Source organism: Periophthalmus magnuspinnatus, chromosome 19 (genome assembly GCF_009829125.3).
Source record: "Periophthalmus magnuspinnatus isolate fPerMag1 chromosome 19, fPerMag1.2.pri, whole genome shotgun sequence".
Classification (NCBI taxonomy): Eukaryota; Metazoa; Chordata; class Actinopteri; order Gobiiformes; family Gobiidae; genus Periophthalmus; species Periophthalmus magnuspinnatus.
The window spans coordinates 211545-235266 of NC_047144.1; the positions used below are offsets into that span (position 1 = coordinate 211545).

Genomic DNA, 23722 nt, shown 5'->3' on the forward strand with positions numbered 1-23722 from the left:
ACGTTAGCTCTGTCCATTTATATATACAGTCTATGCTAGCACGTTAGCTCTGTCCATTTATATATACAGTCTATGCTAGCACGTTAGCTCTGTCCATTTATATATACAGTCTATGCTAGCAGGTTAGCTCTGTCCATTTATATATACAGTCTATGCTAGCACGTTAGCTCTGTCCGTTTATATATACAGTCTATGCTAGCAGGTTAGCTTTGTCCATTTATATATACAGTCTATGCTAGCACGTTAGCTCTGTCCATTTATATATACAGTCTATGCTAGCACGTTAGCTCTGTCCATTTATATATACAGTCTATGCTAGCACGTTAGCTCTGTCCATTTATATATACAGTCTATGCTAGCACGTTAGCTCTGTCCATTTATATATACAGTCTATGCTAGCACGTTAGCTCTGTCCGTTTATATATACAGTCTATGCTAGCAGGTTAGCTCTGTCCATTTATATATACAGTCTATGCTAGCACGTTAGCTCTGTCCATTTATATATACAGTCTATGCTAGCATGTTAGCTCTGTCCATTTATATATACAGTCTATGCTAGCACGTTAGCTCTGTCCATTTATATATACAGTCTATGCTAGCACGTTAGCTCTGTCCATTTATATATACAGTCTATGCTAGCACGTTAGCTCTGTCCATTTATATATACAGTCTATGCTAGCAGGTTAGCTCTGTCCATTTATATATACAGTCTATGCTAGCGGGTTAGCTCTGTTTTTGCAGTCTGTGGTTCACATTTCTGTTGCTAGGTAACAGTTATAGACTTAACTCGACTCTGTGGCTTGTGTCCAACCAGGAAGTGACATTTAAACTTCACCAAAACTGTCAAACAAAAAAAATAAAAAATTCCAGATTAACACGATGAAATAGAAATATCATTATGTTAACTCCCTGTGAATGAAGCGTGCCGTCTGACCTCCGGGATTTACCGCAGTCTGGCATTAAACACGTCAAATACATGTCAGAAACACACCAAAAACACACCAAACACACCAAAAACACACCAAACACATCAAAAACACGTCAAATACATGTCAAAAACTGTTGTGGCTAATTATCTGGAACTTTTATTACCTGGATGAAAAATGGGCCCGGAGGTCGTCGCTAACTTTGCTGCAGCAGTGAAGTCACATGACCGCGAGCAAAAGAGCCGTTGTATTTAAACTTTAATCTTAACTTCAAAATGACCTTGTGGTGCAGCGAGTTTTCTGCAGTTTTATAAAAAATAGATGCTACAAATTAGTATCAAACTGGATGTGAACGAAAATCAACAGATCAGCCAATCAGACGCAGGCACAGTCCGACCGGAGCAAAACAAAGATGGCTGCTTACGAGGGAAAAACAAAGAACAAAAACACGGAAAGAAACATGGAGGCTTCCTGAGGAGTCAGTGAACGAAGCTGAAACTGAGAGAAGTTTGGTTTTGTTCTAAATGATAAAGGACCAATGAGCCTTGACCTTTGACCTTTGTTTCTCATGTCGCTGAAATAAACAAATCGGATTGGACGGCCGTGTTTGAGCCGTAGACTGTTTATATAATGAACAGAGCTCACCTGCTAGCATGTAGCTAACCTGCTAGCATAGACTGTATATATAAATGGACGTAGCTAACCTGCTAGCATAGACTGTATATATAAATGGACGTAGCTAACGTGCTAGCATAGACTGTATATATAAATGGACGTAGCTAACGTGCTAGCATAGACTGTTAGACCTGTGATGTGGGCAGAAAGGGGCGTTACCTTCATCAGCCTGGCTGCTGATTGGCTCTTTGGTTGCTATGACACTCACGGTGGACCTGGCTCCTGATTGGCTCTTTGGTTGCTATGACACTCACGGTGGACCTGGCTCCTGATTGGCTCTTTGGTTGCTATGACACTCACGGTGGACCTGGCTCCTGATTGGCTCTTTGGTTGCTATGACACTCACGGTCGATGAGGGGCACATTTTTATAGATGATGATAAGTATAAGTACTGAACTCGAGTACTGTAGTAAAAGTGTTCTGCTAGAAAAGTGCAGTTTCTTTAAAAAGTTACTCAAGTAAACGTGAGTAACAGTGCTGCCCCCTCTGGTCAGTGGCAGAAGTACCACCTGATGTTGCATATTCTTCACATTCTTGTCGTATTGTTGTGCTGTTTGTTATTTTAATGCCGACGTGATGCTCTCGAGTTCTCTCCAGCTCTGCGGCGTTCAGACTGAAAACTCCTTTTTCTGTTCATTCATTGGAACATTTAAAAATATATAAAAAAATAAAATAATAATAATAAAATAAAAATAAATAAAAAAAGAAAATATGTCCAATAATATTTAGGGTGAAATATGTTTTTGAGGAGGGAACAGCATTAGAACAATTTAGGAACTTAAAAAAAAAAAAAAAAATTACATGTTGTAACACCGCTCTCTCTCTCTCTCTCTCTCTCTCTCTCTCTCTCTCTCTCTCTCGCTGTCTCCCCTAGTGGCCGACTTTGGTATTGCCGATCTGCCTCGAGCGCTGGACGTGGTGGAGCGCCGTCTGTCCGAGCCTGAGAGGAAGAGGAGGCACGCTAAAGCCGACGACTATAACATCGAGGTGCTGCTGGCCGTGGACGACTCGGTGCTGCGGTTTCACGGGAAAGAACACGTCCAAAACTACGTCCTCACGCTCATGAACATTGTAAGTTTGAAACGAAGGACCTGGACACGGGACAGAGTTAAAAGAAAACATGTTCACCTGCTACAATACACTGTATAAATGGACAGGGCTAACCTGTTAGCCGCCATGCTCCAAACAGGAAGTGATGATGGGCGCACTTCCTGCTCCATTTTACTTAAATGTTTGTCTTAACCCGCTCTACACAATCCTGTTTTTTCCTTATTGTGTCTGTAAATCCACATCTGAACATTAAAAACAGATAAATCCAGCGCCTTCTCTCGCTGAGTTATGCTACGCGCTCGTATAAAAGGCCTTTTCTTTCATGTTGTTTCTGGATCACACACAGAATGGTAGAGTTTGAGCTGAGGAGCGATTACGGCTCAAGCGGCTCCTTCCACCATAATCAGCTTGTCCCGTTAAATCCCCCGAGTCAGATTCTCCTGAGCACCGGGCGAAGCTGCGACAGTCACAGAACGGACCAGAGCATTACACCAGCTGACACAGCTAACCTGCTAGCATACACTGTATATAGACATGGACACAGCTAACCTGCTAGCATACACTGTATATAGACATGGACACAGCTAACCTGCTAGCATACACTGTATATAGACATGGACACAGCTAACCTGCTAGCATACACTGTATATAGACATGGACACAGCTAACCTGCTAGCATACACTGTATATAGACATGGACACAGCTAACCCGCTAGCATACACTGTATATAGACATGGACACAGCTAACCCGCTAGCATACACTGTATATAGACATGGACACAGCTAACCCGCTAGCATACACTGTATATAGACATGGACACAGCTAACCCGCTAGCATACACTGTATATAGACATGGACACAGCTAACCCGCTAGCATACACTGTATATAGACATGGACACAGCTAACCCGCTAGCATACACTGTATATAGACATGGACACAGCTAACCTGCTAGCATACACTGTATATAGACATGGACACAGCTAACCCGCTAGCATACACTGTATATAGACATGGACAGAGCTAACCCGCTAGCATACACTGTATATAGACATGGACACAGCTAACCCGCTAGCATACACTGTATATAGACATGGACACAGCTAACCTGCTAGCATACACTGTATATAAAAATGAACACAGCTAACCTGCTAGCTAACAACTAGCCATTAGCCACTATTGTGTCTGTAAATCAAGATATGAACATTAACAACAGACAAATCAGGTCCTTCTTTCCCCGAGGTCGCTCCTGTTAGCATTAGTAACATGATTGACAGCTATCACGGCTCATAGCTAAGTGGGAAGGGGTGTGTACCTTCAAGAAGTTCTCTGCTGATTGGCTCTTTAGTTGCACACATGGATTTCCAAATATGTAATTTTGCTCCAAATTAGCCGCGCTGCCTCGTTGATTAACTTTGTTTGGACCCATCACCCCTAACGCACAAGCAGCTGTGTGCTGTCAGCATCCAGTTATAAAGCATTTATTTTCTGAGAATCAGGAAGTGCACTGTTAGCATGCTAGTTGTTAGACAGCAGAGAGTTGGCTCTCGTCCAAATGTACTCGAGGAAACATCTCATTTTCACAAAAGACTTTGACGGAGCACGGACTCGACCTGAGATCAGGAAGTGCACTGTTAGTTTACTAGTTGTGGTTAGCATTACTGTGAGAGTAAAATTCCTTTGGTCTGTGAAGTTGTGTAAAGTGCTTATAAACTCATCATGGTGAGTCATGAGGATGTTCTGATGAGGTCAGTGAGGAGGAACTTTGGACCAAACTGTTTAAAATGAACTCGTTCTGTTTTAAACAGTTTTAAAGTAAAAATCTGATCTGAGTTTTTGTACTTTGAGTTTTTGTACTTTGAGTTTTTGTACTTTGAGTTTTTGTACTTTGAGTTTTTGTACTTTGATACTTTCTTGTCGTACTTGAAGGAGCCGTAAAGATGAACACCGTCACATTTCCAAACGTGGTTTAAATCCCCTGAGTTCACTGCACCATCTGGACTGAGCAGCCTAGCATACTGTCTGCGCTACGAGGCTAACGCTAACCCGCTAGCCTCCTCTCACAATGGCCGTGTTGTTCGGGTCAGTTTTTATAGCATGCTATGCTAGGCTAACCCCTGTGCTCCACATCTGCGCTCCTCATTCACAAAAGCCAAAGCTCCGCCCCCTCGCTCCTGGAGGACTCGTTAGCCGTAGTGGAATGTAACGGGAGACGCTCAAACTTTTGCATCACTTCACTGGAAACTATTTTGGAGTAAATGTTTTTTTAAAGCCTCGAGTGTCAGTCAGGAGCCTCAGTGCAGGAAACGGAGTAAAAAGTACAAATGTATGACATCAGACGCAGGACCAATACGCTGAGTATAAACCAGTACTTTGGGATTATAGAGGTAATAGTAGTAGTAGTGGTAGTAGGAAATAAAGTTTACTAAAGGTAAAAGGAGCTGTTCATTTTAAAACTACCACGTGATGACATCACAAGGTGGAACAGAGTGTTTTGAGGTTTGTAGATGTGACAGACGAATAATAAAGTGACTCAAACACATGAAACAAACTCAAGTCCAGGTCTGTGTTTGATGCACTGACGACGTTATAACACGGATTAAAGCTACAGGAGTCACTTTATGTCATATACATGTACAGCAGACTGTCGATAGTTATTTCAGAGTTTTCATCTTTTTCTGTCGTTATTTCAGAGTTTTCATCTTTTTCTTTCACACAGATGAGGCGGTGACTCACAGGATCCGTCTGAACTCCGCTGCTCAGATTTAGTCTTGACACGTTTCAGAAACTTTTCTTTTCTTTTGCGAGTTCACACAAAACAAAAACTCTACAATGTGATGATGTCCTACTCCCAGGAGGGGGCGCAAGAGCCAGAGTTCCCTATGATCACGTTGAACTTTATCATGAAATGTACAAATGTTGATCATTTCTATCAGTGACCAGCAGAGGGCAGAGGGGCAGGAGCACCCGCCTGAAGCTGCGCCTGTGCCTCGTTCTTATTTCTGATTTTTGATAGTTTGATCGGCCCTTAAACCCTCACACAAAGACCGGGGTCAACAGTACGAGGCCACGCCCCCTCCTGACCTTTCAAACAGGAAGCAGACGCAGTGACGTATGGGACATGGAGGCGCGTGCTCGTAGCTTTTAGCGCGCTAGGCTATGAGACAAAATGCTAATGGTCTGAAGGAGCTAGCAGCTAATTTAAAGCGAGTATCATAGAAAAGCCACTGTGTGTTTGAGTAATCTAGCGATCTCTCCCAAACCCTCCTTTATTTTATCTGCTCATCCTCATTTTAGGACATTTTAGTCCAAACGGGTACAGCTTAAAAACACAAAAAGAACTAATTCAAATATCACACAAGACCTGATTACAGCCAGGTGTTTGTGATCACAAACATCTCAGGCACAGTACCCCTTTGTACCCTCTGTGCCCTCTATACCCTCTGTACCCCTCTGTACCCTCTGTACCCCTCTGTTCCCTCTGTACCCCTCTGTACCCTCTGTACCCCTCTGTTCCCTCTGTACCCCTCTGTACCCTCTGTACCCCCGTACCCCTCTATACCCTCTGTACCCCTCTGTACCCTCTGTACCCCTCTGTTCCCTCTGTACCCCTCTGTACCCTCTGTACCCCTCTGTACCCTCTGTACCCCCGTACCCCTCTGTACCCTCTGTACCCCTCTGTACCCTCTGTACCCCTCTGTTCCCTCTGTACCCCTCTGTACCCTCTGTACCCCTCTGTTCCCTCTGTACCCCTCTGTACCCTCTGTACCCCCGTACCCCTCTGTACCCCTCTGTACCCCTCTGTACCCTCTGTACCCCTCTGTACCCTCTGTACCCCTCTGTTCCCTCTGTACCCCTCTGTACCCCTCTGTACCCCTCTATTCCCTCTGTACCCTCTGTACCCCCGTACCCCTCTGTACCCCTCTGTTCCCTCTGTACCCTCTGTACCCTCTGTACCCCTCTGTACCCTCTGTACCCTCTGTACCCCTCTGTACCCTCTGTACCCTCTGTACCCCTCTGTTCCCTCTGTACCCCTCTGTTCCCTCTGTACCCCTCTGTACCCTCTGTACCCCTCTGTACCCTCTGTACCCTCTGTTCCCTCTGTACCCTCCTGTACCCCTCTGTTCCCTCTGTACCCTCTGTACCCTCTGTACCCCTCTGTACCCTCTGTACCCTCTGTTCCCTCTGTACCCCTCTGTACCCCTCTGTTCCCTCTGTACCCTCTGTACCCCTCTGTACCCCTCTGTACCCTCTGTACCCCATTTCTATAGGATAAATCTGATCTACTCTGGGCTGTATTCTTGTTTGTCCACCTGTCAGACTTTTACAGACACATTTAAACTTTGACCTGAGCCTTTGTCCAGACGTTTAACATCGACAAACAGGAAGTATTTTCTGGAGGGACGGCCCCCTGCTCGTCTCCGTGGAGATGTGACAGTGTTGCCTGGAATGTCCCACAGTATGGCATTAAACATAACTAGCATTTATTCAGGTGAGTGTATTTGAGTCTCTGGAGTGGACCACAGCAGGCGCCGCACGGACAAGCAAGAGCGCCCCCTGTCCTTAGACTCCATCACTGCAAGAAAAAACATGAAAGTCTTAAAGGAGAAATCACAATTACTCTCCACAGATCTGAGCAACAGGTTTGATTGACAGCGTTGCTAAGCGCCCGCTCCCTGATAAACCAGTGGTGTGGGCTGAAGGGGCGTCACCTTCAACAGCCTCGCTCCTGATTGGTTCTCTGGTTGCTATGACACTCGTGGTCCTAATTCCAAATATATGTTCTGGTTTTTTTTAGGTGGATGAGATTTACCACGACGAGTCTCTGGGAGCAAACATCAACATCGTGCTAGTGCGGATGATCATGGTGGGCTACAGACAGGTGAGCCAAACAAATCATTAATGACACACTATGGAACTTTTTGGCACTGCTTTGTAATAACTACATGTTAATTAGCCTTAATAAAGCATGAACAAAGACTTAATTCAGAACAGCTCATAAGAAGGATTCATACTTTAAGAGTTTATTAAGCCTGAGTCATTCTTATTATGAATAAGCTCTGCACAACGGCGCTCTCTGCCTCACTGTGTCAGCGTCACTACTTCCTGTTAGCGTCACTATTTCCTTTTAGCATCACTACTTCCAGTTAGCGTCACTACTTCCTGTTAGCGTCACTACTTCCTGTTAGCGTCACTACTTCCTGTTAGCGTCACTACTTCCTGTTAGCATCAGTACTTCCTGTTCAGTTTTATCTCCTTGAGGTTTTTCTGAGTCATGATAAAATGAATAAATATTTAAAGATCAGGCAGTGGACAGGGAGCTGCAGGAGGGTCAGAGGTCAGAGGTCAGAGGTCAGACCCCTGACCCAGGGCCAGGTTTTAAACCAAACAGTCCCAGTTTTTGAGTCTTTTAGTCAGTGAACCTTTTCTGACTCATAATCATAGATGTCCTCCCTCTCTCCTCCCTCTCTCCTCCTCTCTCCTCCTCTCTCCTCCCTCTCTCCTCCCTCTCTCCTCCTCTCTCCTCCTCTCTCCTCCTCTCTCCTCCCTCTCTCCTCCCTCTCTCCTCCTCTCTCCTCCTCTCTCCTCCTCTCTCCTCCCTCTCTCCTCCCTCTCTAATCCTCTCTCCTCCCTCTCTCCTCCCTCTCTCCTCCTCTCTCCTCCTCTCTCCTCCCTCTCTCCTCCCTCTCTCCTCCTCTCTCCTCCTCTCTCCTCCCTCTCTCCTCCCTCTCTCCTCCTCTCTCCTCCCTCTCTCCTCCCTCTCTCCTCCTCTCTCCTCCCTCTCTCCTCCCTCTCTCCTCCCTCTCTCCTCCTCTCTCCTCCCTCTCTCCTCCCTCTCTCCTCCCTCTCTCCTCCCTCTCTCCTCCTCTCTCCTCCTCTCTCCTCCTCTCTCCTCCCTCTCTCCTCCTCTCTCCTCCCTCTCTCCCCCTCTCTCCTCCACTCTCCTCCCTCTCTCCTCCTCTCTCCTCCCTGTGTCCTCTCTCCTCCTCTCTCCCCCTCACTACTCTCTCCTCCTCTCTCCTCTCTCCTCCTCTCTCCTCCTCTCTCCTCCCTCTCTCCTCCTCTCTCCTCCCTCTCTCCTCCTCTCTCCTCCTCTCTACTCCCTCTCTCCTCCCTCTCTCCTCCTCTCTCCTCCTCTCTCCTCCCTCTCTCCTCGCTCTCTCCTCCTCCCCCCCCCCTCCCCCCTCCCTCTCTCCTCCTCCTCTCTCCCCCCTCTCTCCTCCTCCTCTCTCCTCCTCCTCTCTCCTCCCTCTCTCCTCCCTCTCTCCTCCTCTCTCCTCCTCTCTCCTCCCTCTCTCCTCCTCTCTCCTCCCTCTCTCCTCCCTCTCTCCTCCTCTCTCCTCCTCTCTCCTCCCTCTCTCCTCCCTCCTCCTCTCTCCTCCCTCTCTCCTCCCTCTCTCCTCCCTCTCTCCTCCCTCTCTCCTCCTCTCTCCTCCTCTCTCCTCCTCTCTCCTCCTCTCTCCTCCTCTCTCCTCCCTCTCTCCTCCCTCTCTCCTCTCTCTTCTCCTCTCTCCTCCCTCTCTCCTCCTCTCTCCTCCCTCTCTTCTCCTCTCTCCTCCCTCTCTCCTCCTCTCTCCTCCCTCTCTCCTCCTCTCTCCTCCCTCTCTCCTCCTCTCTCCTCCTCTCTCCTCCTCTCTCCTCCTCTCTCCTCCCTCTCTCCTCCTCTCTCCTCCCTCTCTCCTCCTCTCTCCTCCTCTCTCCTCCTCTCCTCCTCCTCCTCCCCCCCCCTCCTCCCCCCCCCCCCCTCGTTCCAGTCCGTGAGCCTGATCGAGCGTGGGAACCCGTCTCGCTCTCTGGAGCAGGTGTGCCGTTGGGCAAACACTCAGCAGAGACACGACCCGGAGCACGCCGAGTACCACGACCACGCCATCTTCCTCACCAGGCAAGACTTTGGCCCCGCAGGTATGCAAGGTACTACCCCACTCGATCTGGACTGTGCAGACTCTGAGGGCTTGGCCCAGGTAAGGTCCAAACACGGGATTTAAACCCACACATGTGTTAAAGAGGGGGTATTCTGCCAACGCCAGAGCGAACGCCAGAGCGAACGCCAGAGCTAACGCCAGAGCTAACGGTAACATGTCATCCATACATTTTTGAGTAATCTAGAGATCTCCCCCAGGCTCTACTTAAACCCTCCTTACAGTTAGAGGTATGAGTCTGTACAAGGCTACGCCCACATGACACACACTGTGCACTATGACGCGACAAACCTGGCGTTAATATCCTGTAGCAGAAAATACCCCCTCTTTAATACCCCATAGCAGTAAATACCCCCTCTTTAATACCCAGAGCAGTAAATACCCCCTCTTTAATACCCCATAGCAGTAAATACCCCCTCTTTAATACCCCGTAGCAGTAAATACCCCCTCTTTAATACCCCATAGCAGTAAATACCCCCTCTTTAATACCCCATAGCAGTAAATACCCCCTCTTTAATACCCCATAGCAGTAAATACCCCCTCTTTAATACCCAGAGCAGTAAATACCCCCTTGTTAATACCCCAGAGCAGTAAATACCCCCTCTTTAATACCCCATAGCAGTAAATACCCCCTCTTTAATATCCTGTAGCAGTAAATACCCCCTCCTTAATACCCCAGAGCAGTAAATACCCCCTCGTTACTCTCCTGTAGCAGTAAATACCCCCTCTTTAATACCCCAAAGCAGTAAATACCCCTCTTTAATACCCCGTAGCAGTAAATACCCCCTCGTTACTCTCCTGTAGCAGTAAATACCCCCTCCTTAATACCCCATAGCAGTAAATACCCCCTCCTTAATACCCCATAGCAGTAAATACCCCCTCTTTAATACCCCAGAGCAGTAAATACCCCCTCCTTAATACCCCAGAGCAGTAAATACCCCCTCTTTAATACCCCGTAGCAGTAAATACCCCCTCCTTAATACCCCGTAGCAGTAAATACCCCCTCTTTAATACCCTGTAGCAGTAAATACCCCCTCTTTAATACCCCAGAGCAGTAAATACCCCCTCCTTAATACCCCATAGCAGTAAATACCCCCTCTTTAATACCCCATAGCAGTAAATACCCCCTCTTTAATACCCCAGAGCAGTAAATACCCCCTCTTTAATACCCCAGAGCAGTAAATACCCCCTCTTTAATACCCCGTAGCAGTAAATACCCCCTCCTTAATACCCCGTAGCAGTAAATACCCCCTCTTTAATACCCCGTAGCAGTAAATACCCCCTCCTTAATACCCCGTAGCAGTAAATACCCCCTCTTTAATACCCTGTAGCAGTAAATACCCCCTCTTTAATACCCCAGAGCAGTAAATACCCCCTCCTTAATACCCCATAGCAGTAAATACCCCCTCTTTAATACCCCAGAGCAGTTAATACCCCCTCTTTAATACCCCAGAGCAGTAAATACCCCCTCTTTAATACCCCAGAGCAGTTAATACCCCCTCTTTAATACCCCAGAACAGTAAATACCCCCTCTTTAATACCCCGTAGCAGTAAATACCCCCTCCTTAATACCCCGTAGCAGTAAATACCCCCCTCTTTAATACCCCATAGCAGTAAATACCCCCTCTTTAATACCCCGTAGCAGTAAATACCCCCTCTTTAATACCCCAGAGCAGTAAATACCCCCTCTTTAATACCCCGTAGCAGTAAATACCCCCTCGTTACTCTCCTGTAGCAGTAAATACCCCCTCTTTAATACCCCAGAGCAGTAAATACCCCCTCCTTAATACCCCATAGCAGTAAATACCCCCTCTTTAATACCCCAGAGCAGTTAATACCCCCTCTTTAATACCCCAGAGCAGTAAATACCCCCTCTTTAATACCCCAGAGCAGTAAATACCCCCTCTTTAATACCCCAGAGCAGTAAATACCCCCTCTTTAATACCCCGTAGCAGTAAATACCCCCTCCTTAATACCCCGTAGCAGTAAATACCCCCTCTTTAATACCTCGTAGCAGTAAATACCCCCTCTTTAATACCCCAGAGCAGTAAATACCCCCTCTTTAATACCCCGTAGCAGTAAATACCCCCTCCTTAATACCCCGTAGCAGTAAATACCCCCTCTTTAATACCCCAGAGCAGTAAATACCCCCTCCTTAATACCCCATAGCAGTAAATACCCCCTCTTTAATACCCCAGAGCAGTTAATACCCCCTCCTTAATACCCCAGAGCAGTAAATACCCCCTCTTTAATACCCCGTAGCAGTAAATACCCCCTCTTTAATACCCCGTAGCAGTAAATACCCCCTCTTTAATACCCCAGAGCAGTAAATACCCCCTCCTTAATACCCCAGAGCAGTAAATACCCCCTCTTTAATACCCCAGAGCAGTAAATACCCCTCGTTAATGCCCCGCGTGGTGCTTTCTCATGTGGAGACGTTCTCTGGAGTTTTTGGCATGTAGTGAAAAACAGAACTGGACTGATGAGGGGGTAGAAAAGCTGGTAAAGCTAAAGCTGCACTCTGTAACTTTTCCAGTAGTTAAATTCCCATTAAACCATTGCATTCCTTTTTACCAGTGGGCAAGACACTTCCATCACACCACCCCCTGAAGTCCCTGTAAACCACTGCTCAGAAATAGAACCCACAACCCTCCAGCTGTTATGAGTTTTAAAGATGTACTGTGGAACATTTCTGGTGGAGGGTCAGCCACCTGCTTCTATCCAAGGTCAGGTCTGTGGAGAGGCAAGCGCACTCGCATGAGAATCCACAGGATCTAAAGGAACAAAAGAGAGAAAGGTTTAATGACACACTGTGGAACATTCCGGGCAAAACGATCATCTCCATGGAGACAGGCTCCAGAAAAGTGACAGAGTTTACCTTTAACCTGCTCTACTGAGTTTGATCAGAGCACGGCTAAAGTCAACACCAGAACATCAGGTCTGTCTCCTCCTCTCTCCTCCTGTCTCCTCCTCTCTCCTCCTGTCTCCTCCTCCCCCTCTCTCCTCCTCCCCCCCTCTCCCCTCTCTCCTCTTCCCCCTCTCTCCTCCTCTCTCCTCCTCTCTCCCCCTCTCTCCTCCTCTCTCCTCCTCCCCCCCTCTCTCCCCCTCTCTCCTCCTCTCTCCTCCTCTCTCCCCTCTCTCCTTTTCCCCCTCTCTCCTCCTCTCATCTCCTCTCTCTCCTCCAGTCTCCTCCCCTCTCCTCCTCTTCTCCTCCTCTCTCCTCCTCTCTCCCCCTCTCTCCTCCTGTCTCCTCATTTCTCTCCTCCTCTCTCCTCCTCTCTCCTCCTCCCCCCCTCTCCCCCTCTCTCCTCCTCTCTCCCCTCTCTCCTTTTCCCCCTCTCTCCTCCTCTCATCTCCTCTCTCCCCCTCCTGTCTCCTCTCGTCTCCTCCTCTCTCCCCTCTCTCCTCTTCCCCCTCTCTCCTCCTCTCTCCTCTTCTCATCTCCTCTCTCCCCCTCCCGTCTCCTCCCGTCTCCTCCTCCTCTCTCCCCTCTCTCCCCTCTCTCCTCTTCCCCCTCTCTCCTCCTCTCTCCTCTTCTCATCTCCTCTCTCCTCCTCTCTCCTCCTGTCTCCCCCTCTCTCCTCCTCTCTCCTCTTCTCATCTGCTCTCTCCTCCTCCTCTCTCCTCCTGTCTCCTCCTCTCTCCTCCTCCTCTCCTCCTCCTCTCTCCTCCTCTCTCCTCCTCTTATATTATTTCAAAACTGACTCCTGCAGCTTTAATCCATGTTCTAACCCTGTGTCCTCCTCAAAAACAGACCTGGAGTTGTGTTTTGTTTCATTCACATGTTTGAGTCACTTTATTATTAGTCTGTCACATCTACAAAGATCAAAACGCTCTGTTCCACCTTGTGATGTCATCAAGTGGTAGTTTTCAATTTCCTCCTCCTTTTACCTTTAGTTCAGTCGAGATAAGAGACAACTCCAGGACTGAAATGATCCAGATGATTCTATAAATGAAGGTGTGTGGAGTTTAAAAACACAGTGGAGCACTTCCTGTATCACCACATGATGACATCACAAGGTGGGACAGAGTGTTTTCTGCAGGTTTGTGTGAAACATGTGAGAATGAAACAAAACACAACTCCAGGTCTGTGTGTGACGAGGAAACGACATTAAAAAACAACCTAAAGCTACACCTAAAGCTACACCTAAAGCTACACCTAAAGCTACACCTAAAAGTACATCTAAAGCTACACCTAAAGCTACACCTAAAGCTACACCTAAAGCTACACCTAAAAGTACATCTAAAGCTACACCTAAAGCTACACCTAAAGCTACACCTAAAAGTACATCTAAAGCTACACCTAAAGCCACATCTAAAGCTACACCTAAAGCTACACCTAAAAGTACATCTAAAGCTACACCTAAAGCTACACCTAAAGCTACACGTAAAAGTACACCTAAAGCTACACCTAAAGCTACACGTAAAAGTACATCTAAAGCTACACCTAAAGGCACACCTAAAGGCACACCTAAAGCTACACCTAAAGCTACACCTAAAGCTACACCTAAAGCTACACCTAAAAGTCCATCTAAAGCTACACCTAAAGCTACACCTAAAAGTACATCTAAAGCTACACCTAAAGGCACACCTAAAGCTACACCTAAAGCTACACTTAAAGCTACACCTAAAGCTACACCTAAAGCTACACCTAAAGCTACACCTAAAAGTACATCTAAAGCTACACCTAAAGGCACACCTAAAGCTACACCTAAAGCTACACCTAAAAGTACATCTAAAGCTACACCTAAAGCTACACCTAAAGCTACACCTAAAGCTACACCTAAAGCTACACCTAAAGCTACACCTAAAAGTACATCTAAAGCTACACCTAAAGGCACACCTAAAGCTACACCTAAAGCTACACCTAAAAGTACATCTAAAGCTACACCTAAAGCTACACCTAAAGCTACACCTAAAAGTACACCTAAAGCTACACCTAAAGCTACACCTAAAAGTACATCTAAAGCTACACCTAAAGCTACACCTAAAAGTACATCTAAAGCTACACCTAAAGCTACACCTAAAAGTCCATCTAAAGCTACACCTAAAGCTACACCTAAAAGTCCATCTAAAGCTACACCTAAAGCTACACCTAAAGCTACACCTAAAAGTCCATCTAAAGCTACACCTAAAGCTACACCTAAAAGTCCATCTAAAGCTACACCTAAAGCTACACCTAAAAGTCCATCTAAAGCTACACCTAAAGCTACACCTAAAGCTACACCTAAAGCTACACCTAAAGCTACACCTAAAAGTACATCTAAAGCTACACCTAAAGCTACACCTAAAGCTACACCTAAAAGTACACCTAAAGCTACACCTAAAGCTACACCTAAAAGTCCATCTAAAGCTACACCTAAAGCTACACCTAAAAGTCCATCTAAAGCTACACCTAAAGCTACACCTAAAAGTCCATCTAAAGCTACACCTAAAGCTACACCTAAAGCTACACCTAAAAGTACACCTAAAGCTACACCTAAAGCTACACCTAAAAGTACATCTAAAGCTACACCTAAAGCTACACGTAAAGCTACACGTAAAGCTACACCTAAAAGTACACCTAAAGCTACACCTAAAGCTACACCTAAAGCTACACGTAAAGCTACACCTAAAGCTACACCTAAAGCTACACCTAAAAGTACACCTAAAGCTACACCTAAAGCTACACCTAAAGCTACACCTAAAGCTACACCTAAAAGTCCATCTAAAGCTACACCTAAAAGTACACCTAAAGCTACACCTAAAGCTACACCTAAAGCTACACCTAAAAGTACATCTAAAGCTACACCTAAAGCTACACCTAAAGCTACACCTAAAAGTACACCTAAAGCTACACCTAAAGCTACACCTAAAGCTACACCTAAAGCTACACCTAAAGCTACACCTAAAGCTACATCAGAACACAAGTTTTTGGCTGGACCTGGTCCAGTGTGAAGCTAAAGGTGAAGCTCCCGTGTGTTTGAACCTGGGCGTACTGTCACATGTGTCCCACCTTAGCGTTGCCATGGCAGCAGTAGTGTTTACATAACAGAGCCATATTACACGTCTGTCTCTGGGAGGGCATCAGAGGAGACCCGGGGTTAGAGCAGACTTCACACACTGTCCACAGAGTTTAGCTCAGAGGTGTGACATTCTCAGGACCAATATAGACTTTGGACAGAGATGGAGACAGAGATTTAAACAAAAACACAAATGTTAAAGGGGACGTATCGTGCAAATGTTTCAGTTTAGAGCTCAGAACGATGTTAAATGATGTCATATCGATATCTTATCGATATCTTATCGATGTCTTATCGATGTCATAACGATGTAAAAAAGTCTAAAGAGCAGAAATAATGCCCGATACGTCCACTTTAAGTCACATATTACATAAACTTACTCAGTTACCTTAAATATCGTATGAAGTCCTTTTGATGTATCTTGGGGTCTTGTTCTGGAGGAGGATGGAGCGAGTGATTGACAGATGGACCAGCGTCTGTTGTGATGTTGTCTCTGTGTCGTCTGTTGTGATGTTGTCTCTGTGTCGTCTGTTGTGATGTTGTCTCTGTGTCGTCTGCAGTGATGTTGTCTCTGTGTCGTCTGTTGTGGTGAAGAAGGAGCTGAGTCCAAAGGCAAAGCTCTGGATTTACCTCAGTCTATGTTCTGTCCTGTCGTCATGAGTCTGGGACCGAAAGGACAAGGTCGCGGATACAAGCGGCAGAAATGAGTTTCCTCCGTAGAGTGGCCGGCCGCACCCTTAGAGATAGAGTGAGGAGCTCGGTCACACGGGAGGAGCTTGGAGTAGAGCCGCTGCTCCTACACGTCATGAGGAGCAGCTGAGGCTCAGGCATCTGCTCAGGATGCCTCCTGGACACCTCCCTAGGGAGGTGTTCTGGGCATGTCCCACCAGGAGGAGGCCCCGGGGACGACCCAGGACACGCTGGAGGGACTATGTCTCTCTGGTCTGGGAACGCCTTGGGGTCCCACCGGAGGACCTGGAGGACATGTCTGGGGTGAGGGAAGTCTGGGAGTCCCTGCTTAGACTGATGCCCCCGCGACCCGGCCCCGGATAAGAGGAAGAACATGGATGGATGGAAATCCTTTTGTATTTATATTTCTGTCCATAGTGTTTTTTTTAAGTGCAACACTGCAGTGTGTAACTGCAGCAGAGGGAACCTGAACTTCTTATGTTAATCATTAGCACCATTAGCATTATTAGCATTATTAGCATCATTAGCGTCATTAGCATCATTAGCATCATTAGTATTATTAGCATCATTAGCATCATTAGCATCATTAGCATCATTAGCATCATTAGCATCATTAGCTCTATGTCTTGGTTGCTGAGTGCTAATCTTCATCTGTATAAAAATCTGATTTTATTTAGAGTTTCTGTTTAAATGTTTGAGTGTAACACGAGAGTCCGACGGGACGTAACAGTATCTCCACTTCTCCTTTACGTAGTAATCCTTTATTTACACAGCTCAGCCTTGTTCCCACATGGACCTGTCGGACGATAGTATCATGTGATATTCATCTACTCTGTACTGTGCAGTAAAGTACTGCCCTCTACTGTACTGCTACTTTGAACTGTTCTTCTCTCACATTCCACCGCAGATGAAAACATGTCTATGAACAGTAGTTTCTTCCTGTTTGTACAAAGGCTCATGGTCCTTATAGTACATTATAGTACTTTATAGTACCTTGTAGTACCTTATACTACCTTGTAGTACTTTTGCTGTTGTACCTGCAGCAGACCTGCATGTGCATACAAAAGTGTGTCGTTATCTGTTAAAGTTCATTACGTCGTCGCTAAATTTGTTGTAGAATGATTTTTGTGCATTTGGCTTTATCTGCTCTTCATCGCCCCCTGTCGTCCATCGTCATCATGTTAATACTCGAGTACATCACGTAACATTCATGCATTTACTGAGCTGTCTGTCTGCTGCATCCTCTGCTTTGAGCTGCATGCCAAAACTCTAATCTCCACCAGCATGAAAACAAAAACATGAAACTGAAACTGAAACTGAAACATGAAACTGAAACTGAACGCTGCACAGCTCTGATCGAGTCTGTTTGTTGTTTGTGCTTCTGCTGCCAATCATCTCACCTTCAGATTATTATTATTATTATTATTATTATTATTATTATTATTATTATTATTATTATTATTATTATTATTATTATTGTTATTATTATTATTATTAATACTATTATGGGTATATTTTTGTCACTTTTATGTACATCTCATCAAGTTTGAAAATTGTGGGTCAATCATTATGTCTTTAATTATTGACATGTCTCTTTAATGATTGACACGTCCCTTTAATGTCTCGTAGACGTGTCTTATATCAGATCGTCACACTTGTATTTTCAATCATTCTTTGTTAAATTAAACTATATTTTTGATTCAGTGGGTTTGATCAAATATCCATGTTTGACCTGAAGATGGCGCTGTCAGTGATGTCATCGTGATGTCAGTGATGTCATAGTGATGTCAGTGACGTCATAGTGACGTCATAGTGACATCACTGTGACGTCATAGTGACGTCACAGTGATGTCATAGTGATGTCATAGTGATGTCATAGTGACGTCACAGTGATGTCGTCTTAACCTTTGACCCATTTCCAGGTGTTTTGAGGCAGTGAGTTAATTCCTTCTTGATTATTAGTGTGTTTTTGTGTTTCTGTGGTTCATATTTAGGTTACGCTCCGGTGACGGGGATGTGTCACCCTCTGAGGAGTTGCACCCTCAACCACGAGGACGGCTTCTCCTCTGCTTTCGTCGTGGCTCACGAGACTGGACACGTGTAAGTAAAGCTCCAATATGTCACTTTTGTTTTGTATATTTGCATATTTATTGTCCGTGAATCAACATATGAACATCAATAACAGACAAATCAGGCGAGGCCGCTCCTGTTAGCGTTAGCAACAGGTTTGATTGACAGCGTTGCTAAGCGCCTGCTGCCTGCTAAACCAGCGGTGCAGTCAGCCTCGCTCCTGATTGGCTCTTTGGTTGCTATGATACTCACGGTTAGATTTTCTAATATGGACCTCTGCTGCTGCACCTGCTCCGGCCTCGATGAGCTTCATTTGGAGCTGAAGCTGAGGCGACGTCACACAGGCTGTGATTTTAACAGCTAAATATTGATATCGACAAATATCGGCCCCAGCAGCAGGTCAACTATCAGATCGGCTCAAAGTATCGATATCGTGGTAACTTTGTCTCCACAGAAAACAGGAGCAGTGCTTTCTGATCGAGCTTCACTTAAATAATTACTCAGGTCACTCTTTTATTCAATTTTAATGTTGCCACGGGCGACGGCTGCAGAGTCTGTGAAGTCAAAGAGAGAAAATAAGAGTGAACCAGTCCACCGCCCTCTGCTCCGACCAACGCCGACCTCAAACCCCTCTGCTCCGACAAACGCCGACCCCAAACCCCTCTGCTCCGACAAACGCCGACCCCAAACTCCTCTGCTCCGACAAACGCCGACCCCAAACCCCTCTGCTCCGACCACCGCCGACCCCAAACCCCTCTGCTCCGACAAACGCCGACCTCAAATGCGTCAAACAAAGGAGCTCCTGGGTCACTCATGATCTACAAACATCACGCCTCGACTGTTCTTCAAACTCTTCAGATGTTTCTCCTCGTTCTGGTCGTTTCTTCTGTTTGAGCCTCTGAAGTTTTATTTGAAGTGATTCATCTTTGAGTTTAATCTTCAATCCATTATTTTCAAGACGCCATTTTACAGATCTGCCCCGCACTTCTTCTTTCTTTGGTTTTATTTACGTTGAGTTTATATGAGTTTAATATATAGAGACGCACACAGGTGTGTCTCAGTTTATGGACAGGCCTCATGTTCACATCCTCCAGATTCACTCCCTGAGCTGCAGCAGCAGCTCTGAGTCCTGATTGGCCGCAGCAGCTCTGAGTCCTGATTGGCCGCAGGTGCTGGGGTTTAGGTCATGACCAATCAGATCAGAGAGAGACATTTTAGGTCTAAAACAACTGGATTTCAGCTTTGAGAGAGTCATGTGACGCTCATGCTGCGTTCTGATTGGATAATCGTCTGGAGCCAAAACACCAGATTGAACAATGTTTTTGGAATTAAGAATAAATCAGCAAATGTTCAGGCATTGTTCAGGCCTCAGATGTGATTTTTTTGGTGTTTTTTGTGGACGTGTTCATCTCGGGGCATTGTTCAGGCCTCAGATGTTCCCGCACAAAGAGCACGGGTTGAATAAAAAGTGGAACGCTTTTCTTTGAGATGCAAATGCTCAGTTTAACTCAGGGAACAGGACACTTCATGAGATAATAACACACTGCAAAGAAAAGAAAAACAATGGACCAACTGAGCTACAGGGTTTAATCAGGCGTCAATATGGATCTTTTTAAAGGCGCCGCGCCTGAGTTTGACTTAAAAACATACAAAACACAAGGAGTTCATTTTAAACAGTTTGCAGTGGACAAAAACTACTCCTCATCTAACTTATGCATTCAGAACATCCTAATCATTCACCACAATGAGTTTAGAAGCATTTTTCACAACTTTCAGAGACGAGAGCGAGTTCTGCCGTGACAGTAGAGGAACAACAGCTAGCATGCTAACGCACACAATAAAAGGGTTTATAATTAGATCATTAGACAGTTCAACTGACTGAAATCTGCTCATACAATAAATCTGTACTAGATAAACTACTAAATAAATGGGGAAAAACGGTTTAAGAAAATAAACCTCCGTTTCAAATCCAGATCTCAGAACTGGGCCTGATCAGTCACTGGGACAGCGACACGTTTCATTTGTTTCCTTTTCCATCTGAAATGATGATATTGTGAAATATGCACGATTAAAATGGTTCTATTTTCCAGGTTGGGCATGGAACACGACGGCCAAGGGAACCGCTGTGCGGAGGAGACCACCATGGGCTCCATCATGGCTCCTCTGGTCCAGGCCGCCTTCCACCGCTACCACTGGTCCCGCTGCAGCAAACAGGAGCTCAACCGATACATACAGTGAGACCTGGTTTAGACCTGGTTTAGACCCGGTTTAGACCTGGTTTAGACCTGGTTTAGACCCGGTTTAGACCTGGTTTAGTCCTGGTTTAGACCCGGTTTAGACCCGGTTTAGACCCGGTTTAGACCCGGTTTAGACCCGGTTTAGACCCGGTTTAGTCCTGGTTTAGACCCGGTTTAGTCCTGGTTTAGACCCGGTTTAGACCCGGTTTAGACCTGGTTTAGTCCTGGTTTAGACCCGGTTTAGACCCGGTTTAGACCCGGTTTAGACCCGGTTTAGACCCGGTTTAGACCCGGTTTAGACCCGGTTTAGACCCGGTTTAGACCCGGTTTAGACCCGGTTTAGTCCCGGTTTAGACCCGGTTTAGACCCGGTTTAGTCCCGGTTTAGACCCGGTTTAGACCCGGTTTAGACCCGGTTTAGACCCGGTTTAGACCCGGTTTAGACCCGGTTTAGTCCTGGTTTAGACCTGGTTTAGACCCGGTTTAGACCCGGTTTAGACCCGGTTTAGACCCGGTTTAGACCTGGTTTAGACCTGGTGTTCCTCTCCCATGTTTTCATATGTTCTTAAATGTTCTAATGTGTTCTGACATGTTCTTACTTTTTTAACATGTCCTCACATGTTCTCACATGTTCTCACGTGTTCTCACATGTTCTCACGTGTTCTCACATGTTCTCACATGTTCTCACATGTTCTCACGTGTCCTCACATGTTCTCACGTGTTCTCACATGTTCTCACGTGTTCTCACATGTTCTCACATGTTCTCACATGTTCTCACATGTTCTCACGTGTTCTCACGTGTTCTCACATGTTCCTCGTTGCAGTTCCTACGACTGCCTGTTGGACGACCCATTCGAGCACAAATGGCCCAAACAGCCGGAGCTTCCTGGGATCAACTATTCCATGGATGAACAGTGTCGCTTTGACTTTGGAGTCGGATACAAGATGTGCACAGCTGTGAGTGTAACACACACACAAACATACACACTATACACACACACACCCCATACACACACACACACACCCCGACACACACCATACACACACACTATACACACACACACATCGACACACTATAAACAAACACACTATACACACTAACAGACGCACACTATACACACATACTGTACACACACACAGACACAAACTATACACACAAACTATACACACACTATACACACACACATGCAGACACACATACATACAGACAATATACACACAGAGACACACTATACACGCACACACCCATACATGTAGGGGTGTGTGTGTGTGTGTGTATAGTGTGTGTCTGTGTGTATTGTGTGTGTATGGGGTGTGTCTGTGTGTGTGGTGTGTTTTTCATATCTCGTGTGCGTCTGACCTGCTCCAAACCACAACTATAGATTTGATTTTTTTTTTTTTTTTGTCACATAATGAAAAATCTGTCTTTTCTTTTTTCTTTAAATATGGGTCACCGACATGAAGCTCGTTTCCATGGACACACACACAGACACATACACACTCACAGACACACACCGACACACACAGACACATACACACTCACAGACACACCGACACACCCCGACACACAGACACACACAGACACACACACCCCCACACACAGACACATACACACACACGCACACACACCTCCACAGATACACCCCCACACACACAGACACACCGACACACCCCGACACACAGACACACACACACACACAGACACACACACATGACCGGAGCCGCACTGACCTGTAAAGAATCACAAAATACAAAATGGAGGACTGAGGCTCGTCTAATCGTCCAATTAGAGCCACTGAAAAGAACATGTGACATTTTAAAGGACACGGTGAAATGGACTTGACCTTTGAACTCATCACTGACCCACTTTAAAAATGACTCAGCTGGTGTGGTACACACACGGAATATAACACACAACATACACATATGACACACACTCACACACACCCCCTCACACACAGATACACACAGACACACACTCACACACAGACACACAGACACACAGATACACACACACTGACACACACTCACCCCCTCACACACAGATACACACAGACACACGCACACACCCACCCCCACACAGATACACACTCACACACACCCCCTCACACACAGATACACACAGACACACACACACTCACACACAGACATGAACATCACTGACCTGTTCATCTGAGCAACAGTGACACAACATCAAGAGACAATGAGCCAAGTGAGTCCTCTGTGTTTTGGTGGGAGGTTGTCGGTTTGATTCCTCTGTGTTTTAGTGGGAGGTTGTCGGTTTGATTCCTCTGTGTTTTTGGGAGGTTGTCGGTTTGATTCCTCTGTGTTTTTGGGAGGTTGTTGGTTTGATTCCTCTGTGTTTTTGGGAGGTTGTCGGTTTGATTCCTCTGTGTTTTTGGGAGGTTGTCGGTTTGATTCCTCTGTGTTTTTGGGAGGTTGTCAGTTTGATTCCTCTGTGTTTTGGTGGGAGGTTGTCAGTTTGATTCCTCTGTGTTTTTGGGAGGTTGTCGGTTTGATTCCTCTGTGTTTTTGGGAGGTTGTCGGTTTGATTCCTCTGTGTTTTTGGGAGGTTGTTGGTTTGATTCCTCTGTGTTTTTGGGAGGTTGTCGGTTTGATTCCTCTGTGTTTTAGTGGGAGGTTGTCAGTTTGATTCCTCTGTGTTTTGGTGGGAGGTTGTCAGTTTGATTCCTCTGTGTTTTTGGGAGGTTGTCGGTTTGATTCCTCTGTGTTTTGGTGGGAGGTTGTCGGTTTGATTCCTCTGTGTTTTAGTGGGAGGTTGTCGGTTTGATTCCTCTGTGTTTTTGGGAGGTTGTCGGTTTGATTCCTCTGTGTTTTTGGGAGGTTGTTGGTTTGATTCCTCTGTGTTTTTGGGAGGTTGTCGGTTTGATTCCTCTGTGTTTTTGGGAGGTTGTCGGTTTGATTCCTCTGTGTTTTTGGGAGGTTGTCAGTTTGATTCCTCTGTGTTTTGGTGGGAGGTTGTCAGTTTGATTCCTCTGTGTTTTTGGGAGGTTGTCGGTTTGATTCCTCTGTGTTTTTGGGAGGTTGTCGGTTTGATTCCTCTGTGTTTTTGGGAGGTTGTTGGTTTGATTCCTCTGTGTTTTTGGGAGGTTGTCGGTTTGATTCCTCTGTGTTTTAGTGGGAGGTTGTCA

At 45.9% G+C, this 23722-nt stretch overlaps 2 protein-coding genes across 2 annotated transcripts in view; both read left to right on the plus strand.

Annotated features, from left to right (window-relative positions):
• pald1a (phosphatase domain containing paladin 1a) overlaps positions 1-23722 on the plus strand; it is a 290101-nt gene that overhangs the window by 144863 nt on the left and 121516 nt on the right. The gene's annotated exons all lie outside the window — the stretch shown is intronic.
• The window catches only part of LOC117387578 (A disintegrin and metalloproteinase with thrombospondin motifs 14), a 90888-nt gene that overhangs the window by 44221 nt on the left and 22945 nt on the right, over positions 1-23722 (plus strand). The window contains exons 4-10 of the mRNA XM_055229795.1: positions 2476-2672; positions 7451-7534; positions 9408-9564; positions 9603-9614; positions 18259-18364; positions 20425-20568; positions 21395-21527. Of these exons, the coding sequence (XP_055085770.1) occupies positions 2476-2672; positions 7451-7534; positions 9408-9564; positions 9603-9614; positions 18259-18364; positions 20425-20568; positions 21395-21527 (833 nt within the window). The remainder of the gene's footprint in view (positions 1-2475; positions 2673-7450; positions 7535-9407; positions 9565-9602; positions 9615-18258; positions 18365-20424; positions 20569-21394; positions 21528-23722) is intronic.